This window comes from Schistocerca gregaria, chromosome 9, assembly GCF_023897955.1.
Source record: "Schistocerca gregaria isolate iqSchGreg1 chromosome 9, iqSchGreg1.2, whole genome shotgun sequence".
Lineage (NCBI taxonomy): Eukaryota > Metazoa > Arthropoda > Insecta > Orthoptera > Acrididae > Schistocerca > Schistocerca gregaria.
This window is the reverse complement of record NC_064928.1, coordinates 250461025-250475140: the sequence shown is the minus strand read 5'-3', so window position 1 is coordinate 250475140 and position 14116 is coordinate 250461025. Positions and strand designations below refer to the sequence as shown.

The 14116-nt window shown below is 43.9% G+C and overlaps 1 protein-coding gene across 2 annotated transcripts in view; it reads right to left on the bottom strand.

The window, feature by feature from the left end:
- The window catches only part of LOC126291606 (uncharacterized), a 73502-nt gene that overhangs the window by 17935 nt on the left and 41451 nt on the right, over positions 1-14116 (bottom strand). The window contains exon 2 of one of the 2 annotated variants that reach the window (XM_049985141.1): positions 1681-2189. In XM_049985141.1, the coding sequence (XP_049841098.1) occupies positions 1681-2172 (492 nt within the window). In that variant the 5' untranslated portion in view covers positions 2173-2189. Of the gene's footprint in view, positions 1-1680; positions 2274-14116 lie in introns of both variants that reach the window. The other variant, XM_049985142.1, reaches the window with a different exon arrangement.

Sequence of the window (14116 nt, the reverse complement as noted above, 5' to 3'; positions counted from 1 at the left end):
ATATAATTCTCCGAACACCACCTGATATCATTAGGCTACATTCCATTAACCTTGTTTTCATGTTGTTTATGTCCATCTTATAACCTCTTTTCTAACGCTACACATTCCATTAAACTGCTCTTCCAAGTCCTTTGCCGTCTCTAACAGAATGACAAAGTCATTGACAAACCTCTAAAATTTCACTTCTTCTCCTTGACCTCTGATGGCTTTTTCAAATCTCTGTTTGGTTTCGATTACTCCTTGCTTAATGAGCCGACTGAATAATATAGGGACTAGGATCCAAACCATTCTCACGTCCTTCTCAACTACTGCCTCATATTGTCTGAGTCTTATAACTTCAGTTTGATTCCTGCACAAGCTGTCGATAACCTCCCTTTGCAGAAATTTCATCGCTGACAACTTCAGAAACTCAGAGAGTGTAGTCAAGTAAACTTTGTCAGAAGTTTTTTCTGCATGTACAAATCCCATAAGCATAGGTTTATCGGCTGTTAGTTTATATCTTTCGATAAGTTATAGGATCAGCAATGCATTGTGTGTTCCAGTAGATCCTCAGAACCCCAACTGATCCCACCCCACACCAGTTTCTTCAAGCTCATCCATTCTTCAGTTTATAATATTCATGTCAGTATTTCGCTAACATGACTAATTAAATTGATGGTTTGATTATACTCACATCTGTTAGCAGCTGCCGTTTTTAGTATTGGGTTTATTACAAATCACAATAATTGAGAGGAAAGGAAACAAAAGAAAAGTTCGGAGTAGGTATTAAAATCCATGGAGAAGAAATAAAAACTTTGAGGTTCGCTGACGACATTGTAATTCTGTCAGAGACAGCAAAAGACTTGGAAGCGCAGTTGAACGGAATGGACAGTGTCTTGAAAGGAGGGTATAAGATGAACACCAACAAAAGCAAAACGAGGATAATGGAGTGTAGTCGAATTAAGTCGGGTGATGCTGAGGGAATTAGATTAGGAAATGAGATTCTTAAAGTAGTAAAGGAGTTTTGCTATTTGGGGAGCAAAATAACTGATGATGGTCGAAGTAGAGAGTATATAAAATGTAGACTGGCAATGGCAAGGAAATCGTTTCTGAAGAAGAGACATTTGTTAACATCGAGTATTGATTTAAGTGTCAGGAAATCGTTTCTGAAAGTATTTGTATGGAGTGTAGCCATTTATGGAAGTGAAACACGGACAATGAATAGTTTAGACAAGAAGAGAATAGAAGCTTTCGAAATGTGGAGCTACAGAAGAATGCAGAAGATTACATGGGTAGATCACTAAACTAATGAGGAGGTATTGAATAGAATTGGGGAGAAGGGGAGTTTGTGGCACAACTTGACTAGAAGAAGAGATCGGTTGGTACGACATGTTCTGAGGCGTCAAGGGATCAGTAATTTAGTATTGGAGGGCAGCGTTGAGGGTAAAAATCGTAGAGGGAGACGAAGAGATGACTACGCTAAGCAGATTCAGAAGGATGTAGGTTGTAGTAGGTACTGGGAGATGAAGAAGCTTGCACAGGATAGATTAGCATGGAGAGCTGCATCAAACCAGTCTCAGGACTGAAGACAACAACAACAACAACAACAATTACAAGCTGTATTAGTGAATAGAAGATTGAGCCCGTAATCATACTCCATTGAGCTGCAATTGGAACCGCCTTATTGCAATGTCTGCTCACCTGCGACGAGATGTCCGTATCACCTTCAGGCTGGTTGGACACTGCTACAGCAACAGGAGCAGTTACTTCTCCAGAAATGTTGGTTGGTGGCGGCAGGGTCGTCTTCAACTTGTTGAGTTCGAATGCAACGAGCTGATCTTCGTCTAGCAGGGGCCTGTACACCATTGGTGGTTCTGTGCTCCCCAGCTGCTGGGCCAACCCAGGAGAGGTGTGCAGCAGTGCACTGTTGGTGGGTGCCTGCTCCAGTGTGAACCTGGACTCCTCTACTCCTCCAACTCCTGGACTGCTGGCCCGGACATTTCGTAGGTGGGAGCTTCCGGGCCTGGTCTTCCAAAGTGGACGATTCGCGTGTGGGTCCTCACCTGAAGGATCTGCGCCAACCACACCGTCCAAGTATAAACGGTCGTCCCTGTTGCCAATCGTTCCCCCCGTGCTGGGACTGGTCAGCACCCCGACGAGGAGAAGCAAGCAGGTTTGCACTTGGGGGCGCATTGCGGCAGTGGGCACACCTGGAAACCAAACACATCGTAATGAGGTGGCACCGAATGGTCCACATTACATGACAGCAGCCAATTCCAACTCTCGGACTGATTCTAGGTACACAGTAACGATTGTCAAAGTTTTCACACAGAAACAATAGATCGAATTAATGTAAAATCCTTGGAGATATGGAAGGAAGTAAGAGTTCAGATAAGATCTTCCATGCCATGGGGGGGGGGGGGGGGGGGGGGAGGAGAATTTCTGGAGGTAATGAACTTCTTCCAAAAAAACTGTAGAAGCATTTATATTTTTGCATACACTCTAAACTGCGAAGGAATTATGCGAATTGAACGGAAATCTATGGGCTTGAAGCACAAGTCTACAAACAAATGGTAACAGTTTCATAAAAAATTGGCATTTTATCCAAGAGAGACAACCTCACAAACAGTGCAAGTCAATAACACTCGCTTTAAGCTTGTTGACACTAGTGCCTACTAATTTAAATTGTATATTAAAGCACTGAGGATGGTCACTAAGTGACCGAAAATCGATTTTGCGGTTAGTAAAACAAAAAAATACGACCAACGCTGTCTCTCCTTCCAAGTATTTCCAAAAATAACACGTTTGTCAACGTCTGACCTTTATGCAAGCAGTGATTCGGCTTGCCATTGATTGACGTAGTTGTCGGGTGTCCTCCTGAACGATATTGTACCAAATTCTGCCCAACTGGTGCGTTAGACTGTCAAAATCTTGAGATGATTTTAGTTTTCTGCCGATAATGCTCCGAACGTTCTCATTTCTGGAGAGATCAGCAGTAGAAAGTGTCGTTCTGTGTGCATGGGCATTATCTTGCTGAAATGTAAACCCAGAATGGCTTTCCATGAAGGGCAACAAAACTAGGCGTAGAATATCGTCGACGTACCTCTGCACTGGAACAGTGCTGCGGATGATAGCCAAAGAGTTCCTTCTCTGAGATGAAAAGGCGCTGCAGACCATTAGCACTGGTTGCCAGCCGACTGTCAGACTGGTATCCCACCACTATCTGGCGCGTCGTCTGGCTGGACCCTCACTGAACGGAGTAGAACCGTATTTGGTGATGAGAGAATTCAGCGATGATGACCAGTGAAGACGTGTCTGGAGATACTCTGTTGGGATACCAACCTAACTGCCATACGGCCCGACAACAGGCACCTCATGGTCTGGGGTGCCAGGATCACTTTGGTTGTCATCTGCGGCACCACTACAGCACAGTAGAACGTCGACGATATTCTACGCCCTGTTACGTTGCTCTTCATGGCAAGCCACCCCGGGTTTACATTTCAGCAAGATAATGCCTAACCCTACATTGGCCAAAAAGGTTACTGGATCTCTCCCCAGTTGAGAAAGTTTGAGGTATTTTGACCAAGGCCCTCCATCAAGCTCGACATTTTGACGATCTTAACACACCAATTGGGCAGAATTTGGCATGATAGCCCTCAGGAGACATCCAACAACTCTTATCAATCAATGACAAACCAAATAACTTGTTGGTAAGGCCAAAGGTGGACCAACGCGTTATTGACTTGCTCAGTTCGTGAAACTCGTTCTCTTGAATAAGTCATCCAGTTTTTCTGAAATTGTAATCACTTGTTTGTCCGTACATGTACATCGCATCTACCGATTTCGATCGCAGTTAGATAATTCCTGCGTGGTACGTCTTTTTTTTTCTTCGAAGGTATATCAGTTTCCAGATTTCACAACTGACTTCCGGAGGATGAAGTAGCATGACAATTAAGCATTTCGAAAATTGCGCTGAATTCTAAAGCTTAGAAATCGTATTTGACACGATACACTGCTCAGCTGGTTACTCTCGTGAATGGGGTTGTGCTCATACGGTTAGTATTCTACCCAGGTAGAGGCGAACACGCTGCATTCATGCATACTGCCTCTGCTGTCAACAACAAACTCGACACGGGTAAGTACAGGCAGAAAACCACAAAAAGATAACTACGACAACGCCGAAGTGGAAACGCCCTCCAATAAGAAAAGCGTTATGAGACAACGACTGACTTGCTGAATGTAGGCAGAAACTACTGGGAAAAACAACATTCCCCTCATTAGCAGGATCGTACAGCTATGGTCTGCAGATGCGTGTTCACCGTTCCGGTGATTCGTGAAATAATGCTAATTATGAGTAAAGACTTGCATTTCATATTGTGTAAGTTATGACAGTCTCAAAGTCTTCAGAGTTGTAATAACAAAAAAATTGACTGCGTAACGAATGTACTGCTCAATTTTTCGCACGTATACTTTTCCAAGGTTATTGGTCTATGCACGAGAGGGCTCGGTTCTAACATGTTCCAAATAACTGCTTGCGAAAATGCGATTTTCCGGTGGGTTATCTCTCGGGGTTTATTCATCACGAAGATAATGCGCGTGTCCGAAGCTCGTGGTCATGCGGTAGCGTTCTCGCTTCCCGCGCCCGGGTTCCCGGGTTCGATTCCCGGCGGGGTCTGGGATTCTCTCTGCCTCGTGATGACTTGAGTGTTGTGTGATGTCCTTAGGTTAGTAGTTAGGTTTAAGTAGTTCTAAGTTCTAGGGGACTGATGACCGTAGATGTTAAGTCCCATAGTGCTCAGAGCCATTTGAACCATTTGAAGATAAGGCGTCAAGTGTTTTGGACAGTCCTTGGCCTAGCGACCATTTGTCTACTTATCGGAAGACTCCAGCTACCCCACAGTACACTGACAAAAATTAAACATCACGCATTTCCTCAAGCCAAGGTAAACTGAATGAATTGGTTGATTCTTTTGCATTAGTTGTGGTTAGCGTGGGCCTCGGTTGGCTTATAAAAGCACCACTTGTTCATGGGCGGTTCCAGGGAGAATCCCGAAAAGTACCAATTGCGGAGATGACCACTTCTATGATATTCATGTTCACGACAGACCTCGAAATTTTTACCATATGTTCTGAAGATGATCTCGAGGACCTTCGAAACTTTTTCCGCTATCATTATCTGTTACCGAGATCCAGTGGTTCAAATTTACAGTACTTACGCAGGTAAAACATGCGTTTTATATCCAGAATGAAGCGTAAATCTAGGTTTGACTGAGTTAGTGAGCACATGCCAACGTTTCTGAGGTAATTACAAGGGTCCTGAAGTCACCAAACGATCGCCTTTTTTTGACCAAAAGAACTTTATGAGGCACTGTCTCTGTTTAACGGGCACTTCACACATATACCGGCTGTCTTGACGTCGATATTATTCGATGGTGCCTCGTGGTGGCTTAACTATCTTTCAAAAAATTATTTTGTAATACAAAATTCTTTGTTTTTGCTGCATTCTTTGGCGAACGTAAAGTAGTGTAAAATGAACTTCCGTTGGACGGGATACGATTTTGTTTGAACCTTATGTTATGAGTAATTATTTGTTGGTTATATGTGTCAAAGTATGTCAATGTGCCGAAAAACATACATCAAAAAGAGTTTTGAATCAGTCCGGTTCCCAGAACTTCTGAAGATAGACGTTGTCAGTGGGTACTGTATCACAGACACAGACCCTTTGACTGTTCAGACATGTCACTAAACTCGCCCAGAGACGTAAAGAACCATGCATGAGCAGCGCCTATAAGACAGGGGGAATCCGACAGCCGATCAGTTCCAGTCATTCCACAGCTAGTGTTGTCTGTACTTCAACCATGCCTAGATGGTCAATACCGCAGTTCGATCGCGTCCGCATTGTTTCTTTGTTCCAGGAAGAGTTCTAAACAAGGGAAGTGTCCACGCATCTCGGAGTGAAACAAAACTGTGTTGTTCGGACATGGAGCAGATACAGAGAGACAGGAACTGTCGATGACATGCCTCCCTCAGGCCGTCCAACGACTGCTACTGCAGTGGATGACCGCTACATACGGATTATGGCTCGGAGGAACCCTGACATCAACGCCACCATGTTGAATAATGCTTTTCGTGCAGCCACGGGAAATCGTGTTGCGACTCATATCATGCGCAATAGACTGCAAGATGCGCAACTTCACTCCAGACGTCCATGGCGAGGTCCATCTTTGCATGCAGCGTGGTACAGATGGGTCCAGCAACATGCCGAATCGACCACTCAGGACTGGCATCATGTTCTCTTCACCAACGAGTGTCACATATGCTTTCAACCAGACAATCGTTGGAGACGTGTTTGGTGGGAACCTGGTCAGGCTGAACGCCTGAGACACTGTCCAGAGAGTGCACCAAGGTGGGCGTTCCATGATGTTTTGGGGTGGCATTATGTGGGGCTGACGTACGCCGCTGGTGGTCATGGAAGGCGCCATAACGGCTGTACGATACGCGGATGCCATCCTCCAACCAATAGTGCAACCATATTGGCGGCACATTGGTGAGGCATTCGCCTTCAAGGACGTGCACATTTTGCGAATGACTTCCTTCAGGATAACTACGTCGCTCGACTAGAGTTTCCAGCATGTTCTCCAGACATGAACCCTGTCGAACATACCTGGGCTGTTTATGGACGACGTGGCCCACCAACCACTCTGAGGGATCCACGCCGAATCGCCGTTGAGGAGTGGGAAAACCTGGACCAACAGTACCTTTATGAACTTGTGGACAGTATGACACGACGAATACGGCATACATCAATGCAAGAGGACGTGCTACTGGGTAGTAGAGGTACCAGTGTGAACAGTAATCTGGACCACCACCTCTGAAGGTCTCACTGTGTAGTGGTAGAACATGCAATGTGCGGTTTTCATGAGCAATGAAAAGGACAGGAATGATGTTTATGTTGATCTTTATTCCAATTTTCTGCACAGGTTCTAGAACTCTCGGAACTGAGGTGACGTAAAACTTTTTTTGCTGTGTGTATGTAAATAAACTGCCAAAACTTTACTGCCCCTGGAATTCGTCTTATATAAGCAGCACACCACGCTGTAACAGGGAAAAGAAGAGAAACAGCCGAAGAATGCTGCTGTCGTGGCACAAAACAGACTAATATGCTCCTCTGTAAAAGACTTTGGTAGGAAAAGGGGAACCACTCTCTCAATCCCAATTCCACCGTCTCCGCCGAAAATTGTGGCCAGCACTATTATACTGCAGAGCATTCTAAGTCTTTTCCCCCTGGAAAATGTAGTGCACTGTAATCATTCCACCAAGGTGCGACATCTGCATGCAGTGGGGAAGGTTCAAAAATCGGATGTATGGGTACCGCATGTTATGAGCCAAAATCACAAAAATCAGTGGGAGCCCAAATGTGCATCTCTGCTTGCTCGTCATTAAGTGGCTCATGAACAACATTGACCATTCATGTCCTCTATCGTTACTGGTGACAAAAAATGGTGTTTTTATCGTAATGTAAGGAAGAGAAAGGAATGGTTGAGCATAAACGAAGCAGCAACTCCACACACAAAGACCTGGTCTCATCCATTAAAAATAATGTTATGCAGCTAGTGATTCAGCGTACTGCGAACAGCTCTGCTGACATTTACTGTCAACAACTGAGGCGTCTTGCAGACGTACAACGACCAGGAAGACTGCGTGAGGTGATGCTGCTCTGCGATAACTAGAGTTGCCCGAATTTGTTCCTAGTAAACTGAGACGTTTCTCTAAAAACGGCCATAATTTGTGCATCATAAACCAGGATATTTCGGGACACTTTTCTTAAACTAAAAAAGTGAAATATTTGTGCAAATTTCTGCTGTATTCAATTGATTTAGCAAAATAAATAAATAAATGAACACTTTACACTGTGATTAATTTAATAAAATCCAAGGGAGGACATTCAAATGGTAAGAACATTTTACAATACGAGGTGCTATCCAAAATTTTCGGGACTGGTGCTGCCACCTGTTGAAAACCTTACTTTTGGACTAATGGTCACCATCACCCCATCCATATGTACACACGGGTCCCAGGGCTTCTGCAACTGATCAAACGTTTTATGGAAGTCCTGTTCTTTGAGGGTGTTTGTCACTGCTAGCGATGCTTCTTGAATCGTCTCTAGAGTGTCGAACCGACAGCCTTTCAACTTGAGTTTTAGTTTTGGGAATAGCGCGAAGTCTCAAGGTGGCAAATCTGGCGAGTACGGCAGGTAGGGTATAACCGCCATGTTGTTTTTCTTGCCAAAAAGGTCCTGGTGAGGCAGGACGTGTGACAGGGCGCGTTGTCGTGATGCAGCAGCCAGTTCCCTTGACGCCAAAGTTCGGGCTGTTGTCAGTGCACGTTTTCACGGGACCGTCGCAAAACATCGTAGTAGTACGTGGAATTCACTGTTTGGTTGGATGGGAGGAATTCTTTGTGCACAATTCCCATGGTATCAAAGAAAAGATGATGATGCTCTTCGGGCTTTCAAATAGAAAATGAATGAAATGAGGTGCCCCTCGAGTACGTAGCCTCCGACATATTAAAAGTTTTGGCTGGTTTCGTCGTCTAGGGGCTGGGACAGGTAGACAAACCAAATACTGCTGAATCTACAGTATACAATATGAATACACACATGAATCGAATGGTCGAAGGTTCCTATCTCTTGGCAATTGCGAATTAATATAGAAATTTATATATGAAAGATTGTAATTAATTAAAATCTGCAGGTACTATTTTAACGACTTTAAATGATGAGTACGATAGCAGAAGTTCTTTTGAGAATGCCATATATTTCTGCAAAACACTTACTGGTGCCTATGGTCCAGCAATTAAATAAAATATAAGTTGAATAATAGGGAAACAATAGATTCCTACTGCACGTAATTAGCTATGAACGACAACATGGCTCGCGACATATTCACTTGTAAACACACACTACGCCTTCACTGTAGAAGCGACTGAAATCTCACAAGTGCGCTAGTCGGCACTCCGAAGTATTTCTGCCTGCCGCGACCACACGCAAACCGCTCCACACTCAAGCCTCTCCCTCCACCGTGCGCCCGTCGGACCGTTCAGTCCAGGACGCTGCCCGTGTCCTGTGTGACAGTCCATTGCGCTGCACTGTTCTGAACTCCCTGTCCTCTCTCGAAAACGATGCTCCTCCCCCACCTCCATACGTCTCTCTTACTAACGATCTCTGTGATTGGCTTGAGTGCTCCCTCCGTGTCTCCAAACAAACGTATCCACACAAACGAAATGAAACACATTCCAAATACTGGATTTACATTTTAATAACTTGAAATTAAATTAATATTCCTACGGCTGGACCATAAACACGCTATAACACACATTATTAGATACATAAAAAACTGAAATTAACATATATCGAAGGAATAGCACAAAAGGTAGGCCAGCAGCCCAATGTCTCTGTGCTGTCTAAAACATAGTAAATATTTAACCAATTTCTTCATGACTAGTATACATCAGATATAAACAAATACATAGATGAATAAATATATTTACAAGCATGCTGCTACCGTTTCTTTCGTGTAACTGTGGAGTACTTAAGGCCTAATGTGATTAGTAGTAATCGGCCACTTTGACCTCCAATAACTCATGTACTATTCAAGTATTTATTTTTTTATTTTTTTGTCATCAGTCTACTGACTGGTTTGATACGGCCCGCCACGAATTCCTTTCCTGTGCTAACCTCTTCATCTGAGAGTAGCACTTGCAACCTACTTCCTCAATTATTTGCTTGACGTATTCCAATCTCTGTCTTCCTCTACAGTTTTTGCCCTCTACAGGTCCCTCTAGTACCACGCAAGTCATTCCCTCATGTCTTAGCAGACAGATGTCCTATCATCCTGTCCCTTCTCCTTATCAGTGTTTTCCACATATTCCTTTCCTCTCCGATTCTGCGTAGAACCTCCTCATTCCTTACCTTATTAGTCCACCTAATTTTCAACATTCGTCTAAAGCACCACATCTCAAACGCTTCGATTCTCTTCTGTTCCGGTTTTGTATGTTTCACTACCATACAATGCTGTACTCCAGACGTATATCCTCAGAAATTTCTTCCTCAAATTAAGGCCGGTATTTGATATTAGTAGACTTCTCTTGGCCAGAAATGCCTTTTTTGCCATCTGCTTTTGATGTCCTCCTTGCTCCGTTCGTCATTGGTTATTTTACTGCCTAGGTAGCAGAATTCCTTAACTTCATTGACTTCGTGACCATCAATCCTGATGTTGAGTTTCTCGCTGTTCTCATTTCTACTACTTCTGATTACCTTCGTCTTTCTCCGATTTACTCTCAAACCATACTGTGTACTCATTAGACTGTTCATTCCGTTCAGCAGATCATTTAATTCTTCTTCACTTTCACTCAGGATAGCAATGTCATCAGTGAATCGTATCATTGATATCCTTTCACCTTGTATTTTAATTCCACTCCTGAACCTTTCTTTTATTTCCATCATTGCTTCCTCGATGTACAGATTGAAGTGTAGGGGCAAAAGGCTACAGCCTTGTCTTATACCCTTCTTAATACGAGCACTTCGTTCTTGATCGTCCACTCTTATTATTCCCTCTTGGTTGTTGTACATATTGTATATGACCCATCTCTCCCTATAGCTTACCTCTACTTTTTTCAGTATTTTGAACAGCTTGGACCATTTTATATTGTCGAACGCTTTTTGCAGGTCGACAAATCCTAAGAATGTGTCTTGATTTTTCTTTAGCCTTGCTTCCATTATTAGCCGTAACGTCAGAATTGCCTCTCTCGTGCCTTTACTTTTCCTAAAGCCAAACTGATCGTCACCTAGCGCATTCTCAATTTAATTTTATATTCTTCTGTATATTATTCTTGTAAGCAGCTTCGATGCATGAGCTGTTAAGCTGATTGTGCGATAATTCTCGCACTTGTCAGCTCTTGCCGTTTTCGGAATTGTGTGGATGATGCTTTTCCGAAAGTCAGATGGTATGTCGCCAGACTCATATATTCTACACACCAACGTGAATAGTCGTTTTGTTGCCACTTCCCCTAATTATTTTAGAAATTCTGATGGAATGTTATCTATCCCTTCTGCCTTATTTGACCGTAACTCCTCCAAAGCTCTTTTAAATTTCGATTCTAATACTGGATCCCCCATCTCTTCTAAATCGACTCCTGTTTCTTCTTCTATCACGTCAGACAAATCTTCACCCTCATAGAGGCTTTCAATGTATTCTTTCCACCTATCTGCTCTCTCCTCTGCATTTAACAGTGGAATTCCCGTTGTACTCTTAATGTTACCACCGTTGCTTTTAATGTCACCAAAGGTTGTTTTGACTTTCCTGTATGCTGAGTCTGTCCTTCCGACAATCATATCTTTTACGATGTCTTCACATTTTTCCTGCAGCCATTTCGTCTTAGCTTCCCTGCACTTCGTATTTATTTCATTCCTCAGCGACTTGTATTTCTGTATTCCTGATTTTCCCGGAACATATTTGTACTTCCTCCTTTCATCAATCAACTGAAGTATTTCTTCTGTTACCCATGGTGTCTTCGCAGCTGCCTTCTTTGTACCTATGTTTTCCTTCCCAACTTCTGTGATGGCCCTTTTTAGAGACGTCCATTCCTCTTCAACTGTGTTGCCTACTGCGCTATTCCTTATTGCTGTATCTATAGCGTTAGAGAACTTCAAACGTATCTCGTCATTCCTTAGAACTTCCGTGTCCCACTTCTTAGCGTATTGATTCTTCCTGACTAATGTCTTGAACTTCAGCCTACTCTTCATCACTACTATATTGTGATCTGAGTCTATATCTACTCCTGGGTACGCCTTACAATCCAGTATCTGATTTCGGAATCTCTGTCTGACCATGATGTAATCTAATTGAAATCTTCCCGTATCTCCCGGCCTTTTCTAAGTATACCTCCTCCTCTTGTGATTCTTGAACAGGGTATTCGCTATTACTAGCTGAAACTTGTTACAGAACTCAATTAGTGTTTTTCCTCTTTCATTCCTTGTCCCAAGCCCATATTCTCCTATAACGTTTTCTTCTACTCCTTCCCCTAGAACTGCACTTTCAGTCACCCATGACTATTAGATTTTCGTCCCCCTTTACATACTGCATTACCCTTTCAATATCCTCATACACTTTCTCTATCTGTTCATCTTCAGCTTGCGACGTCGGCATGTATACCTGAACTATCGTTGTCGGTGTTGGTCTGCTGTCGACTATGATTAGAACAACCCGGTCACTGAACTGTTCACAATAACAGACCCTCTGCCCTACCTTCCTATTCATAACGTATCCTACACCTTTTATACCATTTTCTGCTGCTGTTGATATTACCCGAGACTCATCTGACCAGAAATCCTTGTCTTCCTTCCACTTCCCTTCACTGACTCCTACTATATCTAGACTGAGCCTTTGCATTTCCCTTTTCAGATTTTCTAGTTTCCCTACCACATTCAAGCTTCTGACATTCCACACCCCGACTCGTAGAACATTCTCCTTTCGTTGATTATTCAATCTTTTTCTGATGGTAACCTCCCCCTTGGCAGTCCCCTCCCGGAGATCCGAATGGGGGACTATTCCGGAATCTTTTGCCAATGGAGAGATCATCATGACACTTCTTCAACTACAGGCCACATGTCCTGTGGATACACGTTACATGTCTTTAATGCAGTGGTTTCCATTGCCTTCTGCATCCTCATGTCTTTGATCATTGCTGATTCTTCCGCCTTTAGGGGCAATTTCCCACCCCTAGGACAAGAGAGTGCCCTGAACCTCTATCCGCCCCTCCGCCCTCTTTGACAAGGCCGTTGGCAGAATGAGGCTGACTTCTTATGCCGGAAGTCTTCGGCCGCCAATGCTGATTATTTATCAAAATTTAGGCAGTGGCGGGGATCGGACCCGGGACCGAAGACGTTTTGATTATGAATCAAAGACGCTACCCCTAGACCACGGGTAAGAATATATTCGAGTTTTACACAAATAGCTTTCTAAAGACATGGTGATCGACAAAATCGGATGAAGCACTTATATTTTGGAAATTCGTTGCTGGGTGTTACTTGTATGATTTACAGCCAGATACTAAACTTTAAACTAATAAAGATATTGAAAATCTGATAACACGAACAGAAACATCGTGCAAATAATGGCAGTGTACATGTTTCTTTTTGAGGTATCATGATTCATCTGGCTACTACTAATTTTTATACGAACTGTGAAATGTCTGCCATTATGGTTTCACAAAGTCCGCCATCTTTGGCACTCCCGGCGTGTCAGCTTCATCCACACAGCGTCACCATGGAATTCCCAGCCACGTGCTCGGCCTGGGCCATGCGCTGCGGCAACCGCTCTCGTCCGGCTAACGTTTGGCACCACATGTTTGGTGCGGTTGTACCAACTCTGAACTTAGAATATTTCCAGTGCGCCACAACCCGCCCGTTACCTCACACTCTTCACTTTGCTCTTCACCTGTCTCGCTTTATTGGCTCTTGGATAGCCTGGGCTCTTCCACTGGGACGATTTTTGTTTTGCATCTGGATCATAATCGTAAATCCAGCTCTTGTCGCTGGTGATAACCTGTGACAAGAAGGTTGGATCATCAGAGGCGGTCTGACGAAGGTCCGTGCACACTTCAACACGCTGTGCCTTTTGTTACGGCAGTCAAGATCCTTGGCACAAATTTTGCGGCGACACGATGCGTGCCCATAACCAATACCCACTACATCTGCAAGGTCGTGAATGGTTCGACATCGATCTGCACGAATCAGTTGTTGAAGTATGGCAACAATGTCTGGCAATGTGCGGCTAACGGGCCTTCTAGTGTGAGCATCATCTTCGACATCTGTACAGCCGGCCCTGAACCGAGCATGGCACTCAAACACATGCGTACGGCTCTGCTCTGTCCCCCAAACACTTGGTGTATCACTGCAACGGTCTCCGTAGCGCTTTTCCCGAGATTCGCGCAGAATTTGATACACACGCACTGTTCTGTTCGTGGAAGCTTCGTAAAATCGCCACACACCAAACACTGAGTATTACGGAAATCACAGGTGGACACTCAACACATCCTCCCAGCTGAATGCCGCTCCGCACACTGGCTCATCAGATAC